The sequence below is a fragment of the Coffea arabica genome, chromosome 2e (genome assembly GCF_036785885.1).
Source record: "Coffea arabica cultivar ET-39 chromosome 2e, Coffea Arabica ET-39 HiFi, whole genome shotgun sequence".
NCBI lineage: Eukaryota > Viridiplantae > Streptophyta > Magnoliopsida > Gentianales > Rubiaceae > Coffea > Coffea arabica.
In genome coordinates this window covers 8020906-8044417 of record NC_092313.1, presented here as the reverse complement: position 1 = coordinate 8044417, position 23512 = coordinate 8020906, and the positions used below count along the sequence as shown (strand labels likewise).

Here is a 23512-nt window from a genome sequence, read left to right as displayed (position 1 = left end):
AAAATTTATAAATTATAATTTATAAATATATATTAATATTATGTATAAATGTATAATTAATATTATTCGTAATTTATAATTTTTATTGTTTAAATATTTATATACATTTATGCATTTATAGCAGCAAAACTTAACTAATGAGAGGGATTTATTCATATTCCATTTTATTTTAATAGTGAAAACGCCTTTTTACGCGAAAATCGACACTTTTATGTGAAGATTCTGGGTTATTCAACATTTCACTTATTAAAATTGCTAAGCATACTCTTAATTTCGATACCTTTTTACGCGAATGTATGGGTCTGTAGATGCCAACCCCCGGTTACTCGGTATGTGAATCATTGGAGTAGAAGATTAATATATATATTTTTTCTCTGTCTCTTTTTTTTTTTGAAATGATTTCTTTTCCCTCTAACATCATTAAAGGAAGAATTTGGCCTTGTTTTGACTATATCAATCACTTACTTATAAAATGAAGTGAAAATGAGAAATATCATTAACCTTGCAAATTTGTAAGCATAATTTTTCTTATTTAACCGAATATACTTTCTAAGCATAATAATTCTTGCCAAACAAAATAAGGACTAAACCTTCCAAAATACATATAGCATTCTATCCAATGGAACAGTTTGAGCACTTAAAATGTGAACATTTTGGCCATTAATATTGGAAAATATATTTAGGAAAATTTTGACAGAGTTCCCCATAAAAATGGACAAAACTCCCTGCCAACAACCTCAAGACAATATTTCCAAATAAAAGTTTAAGCCATAGACAATCAAATTCATGCATTTCAAGACACAATAACCACAAAATGTATGTAATCCCCCCCCCACACTTAAAATCTACAATGTCCTCATTGTAGAGGAAGGTACAAGAAAACAAAACTTCCCACTTGGTAAGTGGTGATGCAGTTTCAACCCCTTAATCCTCACGACCATCCAAACATCAAGGGTACTAATTATCTTATAGGTAGAACAAGAAACTCCAATAAGAAAACAACAAAGGTTGAACCGAACACAATAAAAGAAAAATAAAGCAATAAAAGATGGAATCCTCGGAAGGTCTTCATGACTGCGCAGAACGAGGGTCTACTGCCTCCTCAGCTCCCTGAGATGTACCACTAGGCCCCTCCTCTTGATGAGGGGTAGGAGTAGGTGAGCGGTGAATCTGGAAATGATCCTCCATTGCTCGAAGGCGACGATCCTGCCTGTCTAGTCGCTCAGTCATCATCCGCTCGGTCTGGTCAATGCGCTCCATCACACGTGTCTCCATGCAGCAGATGGCATTGAGGATCTCTTGCAACTTGGATCGCGGCGGAGGCGGTGGTCGTGGAGTGGGAGGAGGAAGGGTCTGCTGTGCCTCCGTCTCTTGAGCTTGCTCTTGTTGTTCAGTGTGAGGTGGAGGCTGAGTGGAGGTCGAAGCTTCTCTTGTGTCCCGAACTAGAGCAGCTCCAAAATCCGTAGGAATGCCTAAAGCCTTGAGTATAGAGGCATTGACCTCTTCAGCAGACCGAGTCACCACTGCTCGTTCGGTTCCAAGAGGAACCTTGAGCTTCTCAAAAATGAGGGAGAGGAGCCGGGGGAACCCGAAACATGTATGACCGGCCCCCATGCGAGCTGTGGTCCTCATGTAACTGATAATGATGCTGGGCAGAGGAATTCCAGTCATATGATTACCTATACCATGCATCATTTTATCGAGGAAGTATAGGTCACTGTTGCGGAGCTCCCGTTTTCCACTCCGTTTTGGTACCACATTGAAGGCAAAAAGATAGAAAATCAGGTGGTACCTATGCTCGAAGGAATCGGCATATACGGTGAGCTTTTTCGAACTTCCTCGCTCACGGTATTGACCCTTAAGACGTGCCACAGCTTCTCCCACTTGCCATGGGTCACGAGCCTTGAACTCCTTAGTCAATTTGATATCTTCTCCTGAGTCTTTGAGTTTGGCCCACGTGGCAACTTTGTCTCGAGTGAGAGCCACTCGTTTGCCTCGGACCCAGGATTGGATCAGATTGCCACTATGGCTATGTTTGTCTTCCACATTGGCATAAAACTCTCGGATCAGGTTAGGATAGTAATGCTTGGGCAACTTCAGTATGTCCTCCCAACCAAGTCGCTTGAAGGCCGTGGAGATCTTGTAATGGTCATCCACCTCCGGCGCCAAGTGCTTCTCAACTATTATTTCTTTGTCTAAACCGGCTTCGTACCACTGCTGATTCTCAATTGATGTGAAACGTGTGGTATCGTAGTTCGGAGGTGGTTCGTCACGACTGGTAGATGCCGTCTTACGCCTAGAACGAGGTGGGGACTGAGGAGAAGGAGATTCGTCTTCAGGCGACTCCTCTTGTAAAGAGGGTGTATGTTCCTCACTCGATGAAGGTGTAGGAGTGCGAATCACTGCCCTTCGTGTGCGAGCCATGATGCCTGGATTACAAACAAGATTCAACACAAATTAGAAGCAATACAAAACATAACAAACACAATTGTCTTAATGAGTTAAGAAAATTTCGGCAGAGTTTCCCCTTGAAAAAGGGCTAAACTTCCTGCCAGCTGCACCCAAAAACAAGCACAGAACCTGGTTAAATAATTTTAGATACAGTGGTGGGCATGTATAATATGAATTTCTATCCCCATTGTCAACACATGGTTTGAACAATCCACTTTTCGATTTTGTGAATCCCATCTTTCAATTAGAAGGTCATTTAAAAGTCCAATCTCATGTTGTCAATGTTAAGCTTTCAAGTAGTTGACATATAGAAGTAAAATGACCCAAATTAAGAGTTCATGTGCATAAAGCTAAAAATTAAGAAATGTCAGCTGCACAATAATACCAAATCCACGAAGCTTAATGATAATTTCAGGTGCCTTTGAGGCTCAAATAACTCATCTTCACCTAGTTTATTATTCTAAGCAACTGATAAAACTTTTAGAGACCAGTCGGTTCAACATTGCAAATTTAATATTGTCAATATCCAATAATTATGGTTGCAGAAAACCACGTATCTTCTGATATTGGGAGAAAACCTGAGTAACTAGTGCATCCTATACAAGTAAAATTCAGGAGCCAAATGAGGAATGCTCTTTGCGAGAAACAAAAGTTTGTGACACGCCACATTATATATACTGTTTACGACTCTTTGAATTATTGCAGCACCAAGCTTAATGAGTAGTTAAACGTGATTTCCTCCGGTGTATCAAAAAATTTGTCTAGATGAGTAGTTAAACAAGACATTTATACAATTAGTAGAAAAGCATAACTCGGATCCTTTTTTATAAAGACGCGAGTAAATAAAAATTGCATAATGTAGCACAATTCTAAATAAAAATTACAACAATTATACAATTACCAAAATATTGACAAAAATTGAAAAATAATGAAAACTGGTACGTGCCTTAAATTGCAAATAAAGTTGCAAATTGTTACCTCAACTGGTTGGAATGATGGAGGAAGATGATAAAAATGGAAAAATTGAAAAATCAGCGACCCAAATTAGTCCCCAAATTGAAGAAATGGATTTGGGCCCTAATTTTTCGTTGAAGATCAAAACACCACAAATTTCTGTTTTTGATTGTAGAAAACTCAGGGTTTAAGCGCAAAAGAGGTTGAGAGATGGTTTTATGATGAAAAAACAGATGATAATTGGTCGAAATGGAAGATTGGTGAGGGTGGGGAAGGGTTTCGTTAGGAGGAATGCGAGAAAACTGGAAAAAATGACGAACCGAGGCCGCGGGTGACTGTATAATGCTAAGGATCCGAGCTCGGATCTAACTGTGTTTGTTAGATCCGAGGGCGGATTCACAATTTTCAGTATCATGATTTCGAGGATCCGAGCACGGATCCGTGTTGATCATCCCTCGGATCCGAGATGTCTCGGATCACCGCTCCCGGTAGTTCAGACGAGCCCTCGTATCCATCATAGTTTTTTGGATCCGAGGGCGGATTCACAATTTTTGGATTTTGAGTTCGAAGATCCGAGGTCGGATGTGTTTTATCACCCCGCGGATCCGAAAGGGCTCGGATCATCGCTCACGGTAGTTCAGACGAGCCCTCGGATCTATCATAGTTTTTTAGATCCGAGGTCGGATTCACAATGCAAGGGTTTTTTGTTCGACGATCCGAGGTCGGATGTGTTTTATCACCCGTCGGATCCTAAAGGGCTCGGATCATCGCTCACGGTAGTTCAGACGAGCCCTCGGATCTATCTGAGTTTTGTTGGATCCGAGGTCGGATTTGTAAAGTGAAAGCCATGGGTTCGAATGATCCGAGCGCGGATCCTTTCTGGGTTTTTTGGATCCGAGCTCGGATCGTTTCGACCCTGCATCATTTACAGAAACTGCAATTTCCACCAAACTTTTTCTCCAATTTTCACCAAATTCGGAAATACACATTTGACAACCTGTTCATCAAATCTAACCCCCCACGCAAGTGTAATATACCAAAAACACAATATCCAACCAATCAAAACACATCAAACATGTCCACATTTCAAATCAAGGCGTGAGGTTCTTTGATCTTTTTTACACATTTACACCAAAATGACACCTTTAGGTCTCGTATGCACATTGAATGAGTCCATGTGCAATTATAAACATGTTTTCACCGAAACTCACTGGAACATTCATGTGGTGGCCATTTTATATGCTCCATGAATATATATATATTCATATATATATATATATATGTATATATATGTTTATATATATACATCTACTATCTTTTGAAAAAAATTGGACAGAATCTCCCCTTAAAAGTGGACTAAACTCCCTGCCAGCAAATCCAAAGTCATGAACATTTAATCTAAGCAATATTTCCGACAACTTGTCCAAATACAAAACATAAAACTACTCCAAGTCCCACACATTTTTCTCCCCTACACTTAGAATAATATTCATAACAGGAGCAACCAATTACAGTTTTGAACATCAATGATGTCCAAGTTTTCCATGCGTGCCACATCCTCTGGGTTTGTGTGCTCTTTGTGTGCGACGTGGCTGGGCTGGCATCACTATATCGACTTGCGTAATTTGTGACTCAAGTCTTTGATCAAGTGCTTGGGTACTTTGGCCTGCATCTGTACCTCCCACATGTTGTTCACCACTGCCATGGAGCTCGTCTGTATTGGGCGTAAACGCCTCCATAAGTACTGGGGACCTAGAATGACCAAAAGGTCCGGTAGAGGTGCCCTGGTGCTCAGTAGCCTGTGACCTTCCATCAAGTCCGGTTTGGACGGTGGGTTCTGGTGATCGAAATCTACGACGGCGTCCACCGCCATGCTGACCTCCGTGAACATTCCTAGGAGCTCTTTCAACGCGATTGGGGTCGGTTGGCTGTGGAATTTGCTGTGGCACTCGTGAAGGGCGAAATGCAAGTCGGGATGACTCCCCTACAGTTTCCAATGTCATGGATGCAAAGTCCTTCATTGCATTAAAATAATTCGCGTGCTGTTCGTCACTCTGCGTTAGAGAGGTCTCTGCCATGTAATACACCTGAGTCATAGCATCCATCTGGAGTGCAAATATGTGGATGAATAAGGAATAATAGAGTTAAATCTATATCGACAACTCCCACATGTTGTATTTAACTAGTTGTAAGGAAAACTGACCAGATATTGTGTTCTGGCGCTATCACCCTGAAAGCCCTCCGGTAAAATGAGCTGCCTAGTAGGATTTGAAACATATACCACTGTTCGCTCGCGATACCACTGACGATACTCATCGGATGGATATGTGGGATCTTCAGCTACAACACCATCTTCCACATGTGAATGACGATCAGTCCACACCTCAACATATGCTCGATGTGCAGTTAACCAGTCTTGGTTCCCCTTGCCACGACGATCAAGAGAATGCAGTTCCTGTTGATTTTCGGTCAATCTTAGATCAGGCACGGGCTGATGATATCCGAACTGTCTCATAACTCGATTGGAAAGATGTGGCTCGACAACTTCCCAACATATGAGATACGTGACAGATGTCCAAATGCGGCGTCCTGCAGTACAATAGGGAGGCAGAGAAGCGAGAATATCGTCCGAGTATGGCTGCCATATGAACTGCAAGGCCAATAATTATTCAATGACATAACCTTCAACCAGCATATGACCCTAATTTTAATGGAAAAAAGTGTTGTGCCATATAACGGCAAAGGACCCAATCGTAAAAGCATCAAATGATGTTACTGTACCTCTCGGGCCCGTAAGCCCGTCAACTGATCTCGGAATATAGATACAACATGTCTTGCAACTCTATGCACATCAAATTGAACATTCCACCTGCAGGGAACAAATTAGAGTCGTTGTGTCTTAAAGGCGAAAATTTTGATTTTTATTAGTATTATATACATATATTTGATATACATACCGAGCTCCATATGGACCAGGATAGTGCTCTAACGGATGCACTCGATCAGGGCGAACTGTTGGTATACGTTCCCACGCCCATAGCTGTATTTAAATTGTATTTGAATATATTAATTGACCATGTAAACTCCTCTATAGTTAAATCTAGACACTTTGAACGAGACAAATGTACCTGAAGCAACATCAATGGTCCCGCAATGGACGATCTATAGGGAGATGTGGCGCTACACAATGATCGATACAAAGTTGCTAATATCGCACTACCCCAGCTATATTGCCCAACAGTTTCCAAATCTCGTAGTAATGGCATATACAACAACGGGACTTTATTACCAGATTTATCTGATAATAAATGACCGCCTAATAGCAGAAGCAGGTATATGCGGGCCCGCTGTCTACAGTGGACATCCGAAGCATCGGGTGGCAACCCTGCATCTAATACTCTAGATAAACACCCCAATTTCAGCCGTCGCCCATCAAAATCTGACATCAAGGGAGAAAAACCAAGCAACTCCTCACATAAATTCACCCACTCCTGAACACTATGAGTTGTATCTATCCCTATAACTGGAGGACCATCTATGGGTAGACCCCACAGAACCTCAACATCCTGTAAGGTAACTGTAGTCTCTCCAACGGGGAGATGAAAGGTATGAGTCTCGGGCCGCCATCGCTCCACTAAACTAGTGATCAAAGCATGATCGAGCATCATATATCCACAGTCAAGCACCCCTTCAAAGCCAGCCAATCGAATATAATGCCGAACAGTCTCTGGGATAGGTGTATGATCCCAAAAATGCCTATCACATCGTCTGACATCAAGCTGATCACCTAGAATGTGCCCGTCAAATATAGAACGTGCCCGGTGTGCAGTGCCAGCTGAGATGATATCATACACAAATGGGCCTGGATGCAGGACTGCCCCCGTAGAAATGTCGGCCATACCTCTGACAACAATAGCTGCAAATACATTATGTAACATATAAGCCTACACACATTTGAATAGAAGAATAGGAGTTTCTTCAACTAATGCAACACTTTAAATACAGAGCTGCTAAAAATAAGGTCAAAATTATGACCCGATTGAAACATTGATCAACAACATGTATCTCATAAATCATATTAATTTCATAATCCCAAAAATTACAGATATCATAGTACACTGGTTCATATCCCTAAAACGGATGACATCAAGCTCTAAAATTTGGACAATTTCTTCTATTATGGCCCGATTGATGACAATTTGTACATCTTCTTGGCTCCTCTGGGTCTCTCTCATCCATCTCATTCCGAATTCTTCTAGCTCGTACCCTTCCAGCCCGACGTGCAACATATTTACTACTATCTGCCCGCAGCTCCCAATCTGGTTGGAACCAAGTATCCGGATGTGGCAAAGGGCTAAACTTTCCTGAATACTGCACCGCCCACCGCCTATTTGTAAATTGGGGATCTACAAGTGCACCAGGATTATCACCTCGGTGCCTGCACACGGCCATCACGTGCGAACAGGGAAGTCTGTAGCACTGCCACTTACCACAAGAGCATGTTTTATCAAAATACTTTACCGTTTGTGTATTACCCCCTTTACCATCCACACGTCTACCAGTCACAATTTTGTACACCCCCGATGAGCCATCGAACTCAACAACCCTGTGGGTTCCCGCTTTCAGGTCCGAATTCTTAAACCGCCGCCATATCTTTGGAGGAAATGGATAACGGCAATGTCTAGCATCCTCTCTTCTTGTTTTAAACAACTCAACAGTCCGATGAAATGTCATATCAATACAAGCCCGGATAGGCAAATGACGAGCTCCTCTAAGTACATTATTATAACTTTCGGAAATGTTGGTTGTAAGAATACCCCAACGGTTCTCACCGTCATGTGTTAGACACCACTTCTCAGCTCCAATGTTAGACAGATAACTCCATGCATCTGGAAACATGTTCCTCAATTCTCGTTTGAATGCCCGCCACTTGCGCAATTGTCTGGCTTTTCCCATTGCCCAACATAACCTTCTAAGGTGCAAGCCTTTGAAGTGACTCATTAGGTTACTCCTAACGTGTCGTAGACAAAATCTATGAAAGGCCAAAGGTTCTTGCCAATAGTCATAATGTGTCATGGCATGGATGATACCATTATGCCGATCCGAAATGACACAAATAGGATACCGATCACGGGCCACATTGTATCTTAGTTGTTCCATGAACCAAGACCAACTACAAATAGTTTCTTCGTCGACAATGGCATAGGCTAGCGGAATAATGTGGTTGTTGGCATCTTGCGTAACTGCAACAAGTAGTTTGCCTTTATATTCGCCCCGCAGATGAGTGCCATCAACACATATAACCGGTCGACACATGTGAAATGCATCAATAGCCGGTCCAAAAGCCCAGAAGACATACTTAAATGTCTTCAGACGATCCGTACTATCAGAATGGTGCAACCACCTGATCACAGATCCCTGATTTGACTGCATAAGTGCATCAACATATTTCGGCAGTTCAGCAAAATTGGCATCCCAAGAACCAAATATAAGTTCAATAGCTTTGCGTCTGCCGTACCAAGCCTTTTTATAGGACACATCCACCTTCAAAACTTTCTTGACATGGCTTACTATATTCTTTACTTTAAACCCAGGATCATCTTCAATGCTACGAACTATGTGTCTAGCAATAACCGAAGATGTAAGACTAGCATTGCTATTACTCATCAAATCACCAACACAATTATGGTCGTTGACCCATTTGGTTATTTGCCACAGTCCATGAGTCTTTTTTTTCACTGCTCGGACACACCAGTCGCATGGAGGATACGATACGTTGGCCACAGTGGTGGTGCTCCTTTCAAATGCAGATTTACATTTGGCAACCCAAGTATTACTCTTGCTCTCAACAACCCTAAACTCCCTATTATGATTGATAGACCACATTCTAATAGCCCTGCTCAGCTGTTGTTTGCTCTCAAATCTCATATGTAGACATATGTGATTATTATCCTCACTAAATGTCACAATACGTTCCAACCCACTTTCATCAGTGAATTGGTCGTCATCATTTATATTTCCAAGGTTAGAGAAGAATTCGAATCCTCGTGGAACATACGAAAGGTTGGCAAATGCAGCAAAGGGCTGTTGGTTCCCAAGATCCTGGTGGACTACACGTCTTTCATTTTCGCCATCTGAGTCACTGTCTGACACATCTACCGACTCAGATTCTTCCACATCTTCTACATCATTTTCCAAATCATCATCTATCAATGTGTTACAATGACTTGGACCAGCAGTCGAATCGAAGCCATAAGAAGGCACATGATTCGGCGATACGTGGTCTCTAAAACTTTGAATCGAGTCAAGGCCTTCAACATATTCAACATCCGTCCTTAAGCCTGACGTGAACCGTGGCTCTACCACGTCCCTAACACAATCCCCATGTGGTCGTTGTGATACCGATGCTGTCTCTGGTACCACTGTACTAGAGTAGGATCGATACCTAGTTGGATCCATGCATGCATGGACAAGCGACATCATCGGCCCAATATTGGTAGTTGGTGGAATGAATGTGCTACTGACGAGAGGATTTTGGACTATTTCCTCCTTCTCGATATAAAGTTCAGCGATGTATGGGACAAGTTCGTTCCAGACATCATACATTATCTCCAGAGTTTCATCATCCACCACTGGAGAGACATTATAAGAAGTACGGCCACAAGGTTGGCGGAGAAATAAATTCAACTTGAACAGCCCCCTATCGACCCCCATGTATTCATAAATTCTATCCACCAGCTCATCATATCCAATTCTATGCCGTAATGAGAATGTACGGTTGGAAGTACGAGGCAAATAACAAATTGACCCATCTTCATAGTGTATTTTACCTCCCCAATAAAGAGATACTCGCAGAGGTCTTTCTATAGACATATCAAAGAAAACAATCCCTATGTTGGAAAAAATAAATTATAATTAGTAGTACAAAACTATGTAAAGTGTATTAATGTAGAAGGTCACCAATTTTTGTAAAGTTTATTAATCTAGTAATTCAATCATTTAAGTACCTATAAACTAATTAAGAATTCGTAGTTACTCAACTACTTATAATAAAAGCAACATATTATATACCACATAAGAAAGAAAGGTTAACAATTATTATTTGTAGTGAAATACAAAATAAGAATGAACAACAATAGTAGTTTATTTTTTTTCCTATTGATACTACTAATAATTGATTAATCAATTTCTCTATTTTGTTATTATATATTTGAAAAGTTAAATTTCTTAAATGACATTGAATTCAACATTTGGGAAAAAATCTTTTACTCACATACATTTTTTTGTATAAAATAAAGCAATACGAAATTAAGAAATAAACAAATTTTGACTAATCTAGTCTACTTATTTAAACAATTGTTTAAAGAAAAAAAGGAAGAATTTAAAAAGAAAATTAACAAATATGATACATTAAAAGGGGTATATTTTTCCAAACATATCATTCAAGAGGGCAAAATGCCTATTATTATAGTTTAGGGGATAAATTGTAACTGGGTAAATAGTTTATAGGGATTTTTTGCATTTAACCCTTTATCAAACGAAAAAATTGTAATTTATTATTCCTAATAGATATATATATTTTGAAAAAATTACTTTTTATTATATATATTTTGCAATATATATATATATTACACATTGTCATTACTTTTTTTAAAACAAAAATTTGATAGAATCTCCCCTTAAAAGTCTAATTACTTTATTTAATGCTCACAAGAGCTTAGCGAAGGCTTTTATTGTGAAAAATTGGAAGTTTTATGGATGAAATGGAAAATTAAGGTTTCGGTGAGAAGGGGGAAGAGTAAATCTGGAAACGGAGGAACCGAGCCCTCGGTTTCAGACATATTGCCAAAGGATCCGAGCACGGATCGGTTCTTGAAGCCCTCGGATCCCACAAGCCTCGGATCCGTCTCACAAAGAACACAGACGATCCCTCGGATCCGGCCGGGTTTACTTGGATCCGAGCTCGTATCTTATGGATCCGGGGTCGGATTTGTCTGGATTGATTTCGATCCGACCTCGGATCTTACTTCCTCTGCACTAACTGCAGAAAGTGCCATTTGCCAAACTTTTTCTCCCTTTTCCAAACTAATTGTCAGACTAACCATGGCAAGCTAATGCGACTCAAACCGAAAGAACAACAACGATTCATAAATTGCCAAAACATAACAGCCAGCTCAATTCAGCAAAACAAAAATCATGTTGTAACAACAAACAAACTGACAAACAAAAAAAAGAGATAAATTCATACCTCTTATGGCAAATTGGGAGGGAGGGGGGAGATGCACGGATTCCAGACAGCTTGGCAGGAATGGGACAGGTTGGTTTCAGCGGTTTTTTGAATTGGGTTTCAGACTGAGCTTTGTTGCCTTTTTTCTTTGTTGGTTTTTTTCTTTTCCGCAGAACAATAATGCGAGGTACATGACCTCGCATTTCTGAAATGCGAGGTACATACAACTCGCATTTGTGAAATGCGAGGTCATGTACCTCGCATTTCTGAAATGCGAGGTTACCTATTTTTTTTTTATTTTTTTTTTTACTTTCGCTGTTACAAAATTTAAGGACAGTTCGCATTTATCAAATGCGAACACCCCAAAAAACAGAAACCAGTACACAAAATACCCCCTTTGTAGAATTTTTTTAAAAATCATAATAATTTTAGAAATTTCTCATTCTAGTTCCCAAAAAAGAGAGAGAAAGAGAGAGAGAGTCTCCCTCCCTTCTCATTTTTTTTTTTTTCAATTCAAATTTTTTCTATGAGGGGAGAAGGCCTCAACTTTAACCTTAGATCAAATCCTCTCCAGCCTCTCTCCCTCCATTATCACTCGTACTACTACTAATAGATATGTTTCCATTATTTTTTCCTTTGTCCAAATTTGTAGATATATCGTATTAACAATTAAAGAAAGAGAAGCTTCTTGAGATAGACATGTTTTGATTTAGAGTTCAAGTTTCCAAAATTTGGATTAGTTTTCTAAAAGATTTTTTTACTATATAAATTAGGAATTGTTTAATTACTTAAAATTTTATATGTTTTAAAAAAGTCAAGGAAATCTTCATCTAGCAGTTAAGGTTCAGATTCTAGAATTTGTAGGTTATTTTAAGTTCAATTTCCCCTTCTTCCTCCCCGTTTTTTTAAAATCTCCAAAATCTCAACCCTACCACGTTGGAAATTTTAAAAAAATAGTTGCCTTTTGGATTTTTGCTTTTCTTTTTCAAGTGTCTTTAGACATAGAGATAAATTTTTAGGTATTTGCATTTGGAGTTTTTTACCATTGTGCATTCATTCTCATGCATTGCTTATTAAAGTGAAATAATTTTATTCATTAAAAAAATTTAACACAATTTATCTTTATTCTTACAAAAAAAAAAATTAACACTTAAAGGGCTCCCTTAATGAGTACCCTTATTAGCCAAATCCCAACAAAAAAAGTAAGTAATTACATTTAGAAGGCTAATTGATACATGGAATTAAAATTAAGTACAAAACGTCAAATTTTGGCAAGACAATCTTTGCTGCAAATTGTTAGCATCTACGCTCTAAATTGCTCCATGCCATTTCTGTATTAAGACGCTTTAGTAAGACTCTCATTTTTTAGTACGCCATCCATTGTTCCGTTAATCGGAGGATTGCTGCCATGGGGCATGTGCTGGACTCTGGTAGGGGCCCAAAGCGAAAGGTAAATCAGGAATTCCATTTAATCCTTGTCATTTCGTTTTTCTGAGTCCGATGCAGAATCTAAACTATACAAGAGAAGGAATTGACAGGAAGTCCAAGAAGAAGGCTTTAGAGGTTATAATTAACCATGGGCTTACTGCCGATCCATTAGTTGCCAGTGTAAAAGTAACCCAGTCCATTTCTAATCAGCCCGAATACATGTTAACCCTTGCTAGCCCATGATCGTGGGAGAACGCATTCAGATGAGAAATCAGCTAGGGAGCAGAAAGTAGAGGAACCGCAAATTTTTTATACGTTGAACAGAATTGGGTTCGGCCTCTGGGATTGTTTACTAGCGGAAATTTGGGGTTTTGTTATAGCAAGGTTTACAAATGGTTTGGGATTTTGGCAGTCGTAGATGAAGTTGGATATCTTGCCGTTTAATTTGGATTGGGCCTCCATTTAACCGCAAAAAAAGAGAGAGAGGAAGAAACCACAATTTTTTAAAAATTCCACACCGGGTAATCCCTTGCGATCTTGATTAATTTGCTAAAGAAACTGTACAATCTCAGTCTTTCACAACCACAAATGCTTAGCCCCGAAAGAGTAAAAAGAAATGACATCCTAATTTTATAGTATACTTGCTTTTCGCAGAAACGGACAACAATGAAGATTAGTAAAAGTGGATGAGAAGATTAATATAGTAGTTTCAATCATTAGCGGATGAATATTATCAAAATTGAATCACATGTCTCGGTCTTGGGGGTCCAGAAGATGACCAAAAACAACAAAATAAAAAAATCTGAAAAATTTCAATACGGGAAAAGTGAACTAAAATAAAATGGATTAATATTTATACACTGACAACATAAACACTTTCACCATTACATGCACAACAGTAGCAGCAGATGACGGTGAAGAGTGATTTGCCATTTTAAATCTTTAAAAATTGGTCAAGTGATGTGTACGTGATTAATTTCAACAAAAATTCGAACGAAAAAGTAATAACGAAAAGTGATATTTTTTATTTGTTAGAAATTAAAATTGCTCATTTTCATTATGAGAGACTGAATTTTTTCATCAATGATACTGAGAGACGATTCCCTCACGATAATCAAGAGGCGGTGGAAGAGTTTAAAATTTTTTATAGTAGAGCAGAAAATTTATCTTTTTTGGGTCCCAACAAAGCAGAACGTTTCTTCATGGGTTTCAGGCACACAAAATGTACGTTTAGGAATCCTTTATTCTATCAATCATTCCAAAAATGCTTTATTCCTTTCTCTCCTACTAGCTTAACTTCACAAAAACACACACACACAGTTCCCGATTCCTTCAAACAGACAGACAGTCCGCTCTCTCTTTTCAGGCCCCTCTCTCCTTCCCTCGGAATTGATGTTAGTTTCTCCTTTCTCCTTTTTCACCTTTTTCTCTTTTCGCGAAAGTTTTGATTGAGATATCTGTTGGCTAATTTTTTTTTTGAAGGCATATTTGTTGGACATTTGATTACACTTGCATTATTACTCAAATTACTACCATATAATATAATAGTAGGTGTTGTATGTGAACGAATTAAAGTATCTGCTATTGACTCTTCTTCTATTCAGATTTGCATGATACTAAAAATCTAGCAAAGACTTTTTGTTTGTTTTCGATCGTTTTACTAAACATGTTACCGTGGAAGTTTCTTGAGGCAGCTGCTGCTGTCCACATTTACAAAATGTTATTCATTAATTCTAGAATTGACATCGTTATTTCGAAAATTCTTGTTACTCATCAGGGAATATCTCTAACTAGTGTTGCAAAGCTTATTATGCCAAAAAACTGTTTCGAAATTAAGAATTTCTAGACAGTACTTCTCTTCCCTTCTTCAAATTCTGTTCAATCAAACATGTATGTTTGTTTGGATTGCTTCATATTTCCCCAATTTTATTTGCTTACATCATCTTTACAATTTCCAATACATCTTTTTATCTTCCCAATATCTTTTTATCTCACATACATCACATCACAAAAAGTGCTACAGTAAAAATATCCCAAATAATTTCAAATAATTTACAATCCAAACAGACATTATCATATTTTTGCTTGCTTTTTTCCCACTTTCAACTTTGCATTCTTTTAAAATTCAAATGGAAACTTATATCATACACTTTTCTTTTCGATTAGTGTCCACAATTGTTGTTAAAACTTTCTACAAAAGATAGCCAGTCCAACTTCTTATTATCTACTCACCTTTATCCCTGTGAAAGAAAGTTAGAGAAACAACTTTAAGTCTTTAACCAAAAATAAAGAAAAAAAGAAAGAAAGAAAGAAAGAGAGACAGTTTAGCTTTGTCTCACATGCATTCCACTTTCGCGTACAAAACCAACAACTACAAGAAAGGCACAAACCCCACTTCACATCCTCTATTAAGCCCTTCAGCACTGCTAAATGTCCAAGCCACAAAACCTCAGCAAAATCCTCCATACGGACAAGTGACCAACTTCACTTCCTGACCTAATGAATCCAAACAAGCCGAACATTCTTCCTGTTATCCATCTTTAAACCTACGAAACCCTAGAGTTCTTGAAAATTGTTCAAAGAAAAGCAACTCTCAAACACAATCGAGATGAGAACTGGAGGTTACCCTCTCCAACAATCTCTAACAGCTGAAGCTACAAACATAGTGAAACAAGCAGTTAGCCTTGCTAGAAGGAGAGGCCATGCTCAAGTAACTCCTCTTCATGTAGCAAATGCCATGCTTGCTTCTTCCGCCAGCCTATTCCGCCGCGCCTGCCTCCAATCCCACACTCATCCCCTCCAATGCAAAGCCCTTGAGGTTTGTTTCAATGTAGCTCTCAATCGTCTCCCCACATCTACATCAAGCCCTTTATTAGCCCCTCACTCACACCTCCCTTCCCTCTCCAACGCCTTGGTTGCTGCGTTCAAGCGTGCACAAGCCCATCAACGACGCGGCTCCATAGAAAACCAGCAGCAGCCCATTTTAGCCCTCAAGGTAGAGATAGAACAGCTAGTAATCTCCATCCTAGATGACCCTAGTGTTAGTAGAGTCATGAGAGAAGCCGGTTTTTCGAGTACTCAAGTGAAAACCAAGGTAGAACAAGCAGTGTCCTTGGAGAATCGTACATCCCATAATAATAGTCCTGCGGTCAGTGCTCGTGAGTCTAAAGAAAGTATCAAACCATTACTTCTTAGAAATTGCATATCTTCTCCAACGTTGTCTTCGAGTCAATTTAGGTTGTCACTCAGCAGAGCTGCTGAACATGTACGGGATGATGATGTGATGAGTATTGTTAGCTCAATGATGAATAAAAGGACCAAAAACACTGTTATCGTAGGGGAGTGTCCAGCTACAGGTGAAAGTGTAATTAAAGGAGTGATAGATAAATTCGACAAGGGAAATGTTCCTGGGGAAATGAGGTCCGTGCAATTTATCAGTGTCCCTCTTTTTACTTTGAGGAATATTTCTAGGGAAGAATTTGAGGAGAAACTTGGGGAGCTTAGATCATTAGTAAGAAGTTATTTGAGTAGAGGGGTGGTTTTGTACTTGGGTGATCTTAAGTGGGTTTCCGAGTTTTGGTCTACATATGGAGAACAAAAGGCTAGCTTTTACTCGCCAGTGGAGCACATGATAATGGAGCTTAGTAGATTGTTGTGTGGGATGGGGGATAGTGGAAAGTTGTGGATTATGGGGATTGCAACTTTTCAGACTTACATGAAATGTAAGGCTGGCCGTCCTTCTTTGGAGACTCTTTGGGATCTTCATCCTCTTACAATTCCCGTTGGAAGTTTGGCTCTCAGCCTTAACCTTGAGAGGTAAATGACCAAATGCCATATTCTTAACGTTAGTTCTTTTTCCTTGTTAATATAAGCAGCATTTATTCATCATAATGACTAACATAGCCGGATATTACGTCCTTCTTTTCATCATTAGAGGAATGTTGTACTTTATTTAGCACTATTTTCAGCAAAGCAAAAGCAGCTCTCTTTCTTGAGTAGTATTTTATTGCTAGCTAGTTAATTTTTGGTAGATGTGGTATAGTCTTTGAATCACTTTTTTTTCCCAGCGATTTGAACAATCATTTCAGAAGCAAGGCAGCGGGAGAGGGGTCCAGTTGGTTACTGAGTAAAGCAGGAGCTGAGAAGCACCTGACGTGCTGTGCAGATTGTGTGGCCAATTTCAAAAGAGAAGTTAGAAGCATAGCAAGAGGTCCTCTTGAAAGTGACACCATGAATGCCACTTACACTACTAGCTCAAGCTTGCCTTCATGGCTCCAACAATACAAGGAAGAGAAAAGAAGAGAAACAAACAATGATCAGGTTTCATTTCTTGATCAAAATGTCATTTGTAAATTCGTTTATAACCTACAATTATTAGGTTCTCCAACTGACATTTTCTTTTTGTTTCTTTTGTTCAACAGGAATTTGACAAGATTAGAGATCTGTGCATGAAATGGAACTCAATCTGCAAATCGGTTCACAAAAAGAGCCCTCACTTTCTCGAGAAAGCCTCAAACTTTTCTTCAGCATCTCCTTGTTCATCTGCTTCAATATCCTCAAATGACAAACCAAGCTCTAAATCGCATCATCAAAGTCTCCTCACCTGGCCATTGATTTTTGAACCTGACGGTCCAAATCAATCGCCTAAAGAACGCAAATTCTTTGTATCAGAAAGTGAGGAGGAAGCACTTGAACCAAAAATTTTGGCAATGTACAAGCCAGACATCAAACCTGACCTTTTATCTAATCCAAATTCTAGTCCTAATTCAGCTTCCTCCAGTGAAGCAAGTGGGGATATGGATTGCTTACTGCCTAAGTTCAAGGAGCATAACCCTGAGAATCTTGAGATTCTTCGCAATGCATTGGAGAAGAAAGTTCCATGGCAGAGAGAAAATATACCAGAGATTGCTCGTACAATCCTGGAGTGCAGGTCAGGAAAGAGCAACAACAAAGGCAAGAAAAGAAATAAAACGGATAGAGAAGAAACATGGTTGTTTTTCTTAGGTGTTGATTGTGAAGGGAAAGAGAAAATTGCTAGAGAGCTTGCAAGAATTGTTTTTGGTTCTCAAGATAACTTCATTAATATAGGTCTTAGCTCGTTCTCATCGACAAGAGCTGATTCGACCGAAGAAGTTAGCAACAAAAGATCAAGGGACGAACATGGGCGGAGTTATCTCGAGAGATTTGCAGATGCAGTTCATGAAAATCCTAGTCGTGTGTTTTTCATGGAAGATGTGGATCAAGTTGATTATCATTCCCAAAAGGGTGTCAAGAAAGCTATTGAAAGCGGAACTCTTACACTTCCTGATGGAGAAATGATTCTTTTTAAGGATGCCATTGTCATTTTCAGCTGTAATAGCTTCAGCTCAGTCTCAAGAGCTTCTTCTCCTCACATGGGTTCAGAAAGAAACAGTAATTGTGAACAGAAAGAAGAACAAATTGGAGATAACTCGGAGGAAAAGAGACCTTGTGCCTCTTTAGATTTGAATATTGCTACCGAAGACCATGCAAATGAGCACCCGTTTGCTGACATTGGGATTTTGGATTTGGTGGACAAGCAAGTTATGTTCAAAGTTCAAGTGGTGTGAAAAGAATTAAGGAGCTAGCTGACTCATCTTGAAAAATTCTACGTTAGGCTTTTCCTGAAGTTTTCTCCCCTCTCTTTTCTTTTTAAATTTTTCATTTACTTTCAATATTGGGGTGAGGGTCAAAGATTGTTAGCCATAAATCAAAAGTTTTACATTTGTGCTTAAGCTTGGGTTTGGACGTGTAGAAGTCAATGTATATTAGTAACTTCTATTCCATCTTTTAACTTGTTTAGTGCTACTATATAAGATTGGCTTGTTCTACTCGGTCAAGTTCTTTTTGTTTAGGCAACTTAGTCAAGTTCTTACTTTTTCATGCTTTTCCAATTTGTCGGTGTTGTTACCATCTTTATTTATATAGGTATAATTTTTTTTCTTTTTATCTTGACTATCGATAGATTCTCTGATTGAATTGATACTTGTGAATCCCATCAAAGTTTTTAAAAATACAATCTAGTTGAAGATGAATATTACGATTTCTAGTATTTATCATGTGCGAGTGTCAGCATTTATCAAATGATGTCCACTATCAAAAGTAAAATGAGAAAAATATCACACATAAAGCCAGCCAATGTATCTAGTTTTTCATCAAAAAAAATGTTCACCAACACACATCTAAGGTGGTTTATGTACCTATATATATGCACCGATTGGTGGATGCATGTTACGGAACAAGGTTGCATCTATTTGGCAAGAAATTGGGGAATGAATAATTAGGAAGACATAAGTTCCTTAAATGGTAATTGGATTGATTATATTTCTACATGTTTTGGGTGATTCTGAGAAGCCAGAAATATTTAGCGGCATCGAAGATATGCGATTACATCAATTAAGATAGTACGAAGAAGTACCATGGAATAAGAATAACAGACATTATTAAAACATGAATTATTATCCATATATTGAGTATGTATGTACTTAGAGTCGTTAAAGATACACTGCCCACGTATCTATAATATCTGTTTCAGAGAAAGATTTTGCTTAGTGGATTTATCATTTACTCCTATAATATGCTTAATTAAATCAAAAGTATTGTCTTACACTAAGTTGTGCAGTCTACATATAAGCATTTATTCTATTGGCAATGTAATATATATTTCTTGTTTTTTAGCAGTAGTTCATCTGTACGCTGAATATTGTAAAGTAATGATCTCAAAGAAGTCATGATTCAGCTTAATGTGCATAAGGCCAATGTATACAAAATTAAGAATATCATACGTACATTTGAGAAACACAAGTGATCATTCATCGACAATATTCACAATGCTGTACGTTTTCTTAATATGGCCGATGTTGCATGTTTGCATGAGTGCACCTGCTAGTTCACGTATATGCTGAAGAGGGATGCGATAACCATATCAGGGCATGAATGCTCAATGAATATATGTGTATATATATGTGTGTGTGTGGTTGGGGGGAGGGGGGAGTTTTTGAAGTCTGGTGCATTTTCTGCAGTGGATGGGTACTGGGGAGCGGTGCTGAGCTTTGTCACAAGGGAACTTGGTCCTCAACTTGAATATACTTACAACGGTTAACAGGTTATATAATTTGCTATCGTTATCGTTTTCTTTCTGTTGCCTTTGCATTTTTGTTCACGTACTCCAGATGCATCTGAAACAGTTGATATTCAAATTTGTCAAACCGCAAACGTGAAATTTTTGGCGAGGAAAAGCCTTTCTTCTCAAGAAGATGGCAGTAGGCCTACACGATTGCCCAACCTGTTCATATTGCTTACACAAAAAGATATTAGACGTCAAGTGCCAATCGAAACGCAACTAGCTCCAACTCAAGGGGACTGTTGGGCACGGTTGTTGAGATGATAAGGCTGAGCATGCATATACTGTTGGATAAGGACTTCCTTCTTTTTTTTTTTTTTTTGGCCTGTTCACATCCCTCTTGAAGGGGCTCCTGCAATGGAGGAGTGGTTTTAAGTTTACGTATTAACCTCTTGGTTTACATAGGCGTTTTTTGTCACAATTTTAACGTTCTCGGGACCATTACAAAACTAGTTTTGTACCCGTTCGTTGAACGGGAATCGTCGAAAAATAATAAACTTTAGTCAATTTATAAAAATGTCGATATAAAATATAAATTTAATGTATAATCTATTATAACTTGTCTTAAGTATATTACTATGTGCGCATTGTAATGTAAAGTATTCTTATAATATAAATTTGAACATCTAATTCAGTGAATAATAATTCAAAAATAGAAAAAATAATATTCAACAATACCATAACATTCAAAAACTTGAAAATAAATAAAAAGTGCAGTAAATAGTATCAAATAATATTCTACTATTCAGAAACTTGTTTTTATTGTTTTTCTGTTTGAACATTCTCCTCGATTTGTCCGTGCAAATCAGCATTTATTGATTTTCTATTATCACTGCATGATAGCAAAGTAGGATAACTAAGTATAAAAAAATAAATGATTTATCGCATTCAAGTTTGTGTATAACAATACGTAAAGATTATAATTAAGTAAACGGCCAGAGTCTTTTAATTAACTAATGAATTTGCAGATATATCTAATAGAGATATTTATGTCTCTTATATTTATATCGCATTACTTTCCAGTGCCTTTTGTTTTTGGTTGTTTTTCCTGAAGGCAAATTAACAAACATCGTAGTATATGATCACAAAAATCAATTAACAAACATGTTAGAAAAAATCCTATAAAAATAACGATGAAAGTACTTGTTTAAATCCTATGTCTTCATACAAAACAAATAGAAAATAAAACAAAAAAAAAACAAAATTCAAGATATGTTACTAAACTCTTACAATTGAAGATCAACATGCCTTTTTAAAAAATATATAAAGAAGATGTACCTGATAATCAAGAGGAGTGGAAACCCAAAATCGATACTTTAATATGCCAACCGCTTGCACTGGAAATACCTAACCATGAATTTGATGCTTGAAATCAATATATTAGAGGCTATATGTAGTGTAGACATAGGAAATAAGAATTGATAAGAATACAAAGAGATATTGATAAGAACATTAAAAGTATGTTTATCTTAATTTAAGTTGCTTAAAGTACGTAATTTTGGGTAGGAAATAAGAATCCTATAATATTAAGAATTCTTGTAGGAAATAAAACCATAATCGTCCAAATAACTTTGGGTAGGAAATAAGACCTTATGTGACCCGTACTATGCACGTATATAAACCTGTACGTAATAAATTTACAAATGCGTTATCAAAATCGATTTTACCGACCTTAAAAGACCACCTCCACTATATCGAGTCTAGAGGTGTCAAATAAAACCATTTAATTAATTTTACCCATACCCGCCCATTAATAACTGGATCTGGGTACATTAAATTTTTATATATGGATATAAATGGGTTACCCAATTATACCCATTTATTAAATGGGTTTAATTGGGTAACCCATCTAAGCCATTTAACCCATTTAACTTACATTCCTGCTCTAGAAAAATAAAAACCAAGTGAAATCCTCGCTCTAGAAGAATCGGTCGTGACTCGTGAGTCGGCAGCGTAAGCAAGAAACGAGGGAAATTTTTGAAAAGAAGGAAGCAGAGAGCTAATAAGAGAGAGGAGAACTTGAGACTTTGAAATCATGATCAGCTGGTGAAACAAATGCGACGAAATTTTAGTTGCGCAATTCTCTTACGAAGCTCCGTATATTTACCGGTTTTGAGTTTCAGTTTCTTCTCTATTTGGTAAGATACTTCTAAACCTCCTTCTTTTAAGTTGTTTTTTTGAGAGAAAATTTTCAGTTTTTTTAAGTCGCTTGTTATTCGTATTTATTGAAAATTTGTCTTTATTTGTATGTTAAATGAAGTGATTGCTAGTCTTCATAAGGATTTTTAACTATTTTTTATGTTAAGTATTTTTGTTTTATTTATTATATTTATTTGTTGGTTTTATCTTATCGCTTTATTTCCTTGTAATTTATTAATTTGATCATTTTTTAGCATCATCAATTTATGACAAATTTTAGCTTCCTTTCTTACCTTTTCAAATGAAAATTTAAATTTATAAACGAAAAAATACTAGGGGTTCAAAGTTTTGGATTAAATTTTTTTGTTAACTTTCATATTATTTAGTCCAAATTTTTAGATTCTCATTGTTCAATTATTAAATAATATGTAATTTTGCAACATGGCATGCGGAAGGAAAAAAAATTGATAATTAGACTTATTTGGCATAACAAGTAAATTTTTAAAATTAATGATGGGTGTAAAATGGTATAAATTGATAATTTAGTTTACAAAATGAATTTATATGAGCTTGTAAAAAATTAGAATAAATGGGTTATAAATGGATAATTGGGTTACCCAACTCATTTTTTGACTTACCCATTTATACCCATCTAATTAAATGGATATAAATGGGTTGACTCACTTATACCCATTACCCATTTTATCCAACCCAAACCCGCCCAAATCACCCATTTTGCCACCTCTAATCGAGTCCTTTAAGTGCATGGACTCCTATGATGTGGGTCCACACACAAAATACTCCCCACCATCTGGACAGAGATGTATTATGATTAAGGAATTATTAGTAGAAATATATTAAAAAAAAAGACAGGCGAAGGACACTACGGACGGAGGCCTTTCTCTTGGATTGGAGGACACTACGGACGGAGGGTCGGGTAGGGGCCTTCGGGGTGCAAAACTTCAACATATATCTAATGTTTTATCTCATATTTCTTTAACTATGATAATGGGATTTTATTTCTTTGGTTGATGACACTCCATTTTCTTTATGAACTTTTCCAGAATTTTTCAATCAGATGAAGTGCCATTTCTCTTTGTACATCAATTATGTATGGAGACTGTGAGTCTTGTAAAAACTTTCTCGGGCTAACTTTCTTTAATTTCCATGTC

General features: G+C 37.8%; 2 protein-coding genes across 3 annotated transcripts; one reads left to right on the top strand and one right to left on the bottom strand.

The window, feature by feature from the left end:
- Window positions 1-4771: 4771 nt before the first annotated feature.
- LOC140036611 (serine/threonine-protein phosphatase 7 long form homolog) lies at window positions 4772-11854 on the bottom strand. 2 transcript variants are annotated; one of them, XM_072078656.1, is made up of 6 exons: window positions 11654-11854; window positions 6534-7321; window positions 6363-6445; window positions 6187-6274; window positions 5609-6055; window positions 4772-5510 (listed from the first exon to the last, which is right to left on the bottom strand). In XM_072078656.1, exons 2-6 carry the CDS (start codon window positions 7302-7304, stop codon window positions 4929-4931), a joined length of 1971 nt encoding a protein of 656 aa, XP_071934757.1. In that variant the 5' UTR covers window positions 7305-7321; window positions 11654-11854; the 3' UTR covers window positions 4772-4928. The 2 variants fall into 2 exon arrangements, with proteins under 2 accessions (XP_071934757.1, XP_071934756.1); XM_072078655.1 differs by lacking the exons at window positions 4772-5510; window positions 5609-6055; window positions 6187-6274; window positions 6363-6445; window positions 6534-7321 and adding an exon at window positions 7379-10295.
- A 3615-nt stretch (window positions 11855-15469) lies between these two features.
- LOC113730647 (protein SMAX1-LIKE 3-like) lies at window positions 15470-18912 on the top strand. Its single transcript, XM_027255484.2, has 3 exons — window positions 15470-16876; window positions 17128-17380; window positions 17482-18912. Exons 1-3 carry the CDS (start codon window positions 15669-15671, stop codon window positions 18646-18648), a joined length of 2628 nt encoding a protein of 875 aa, XP_027111285.1. The 5' UTR covers window positions 15470-15668; the 3' UTR covers window positions 18649-18912.
- The last annotated feature ends 4600 nt before the right edge of the window (window positions 18913-23512 follow it).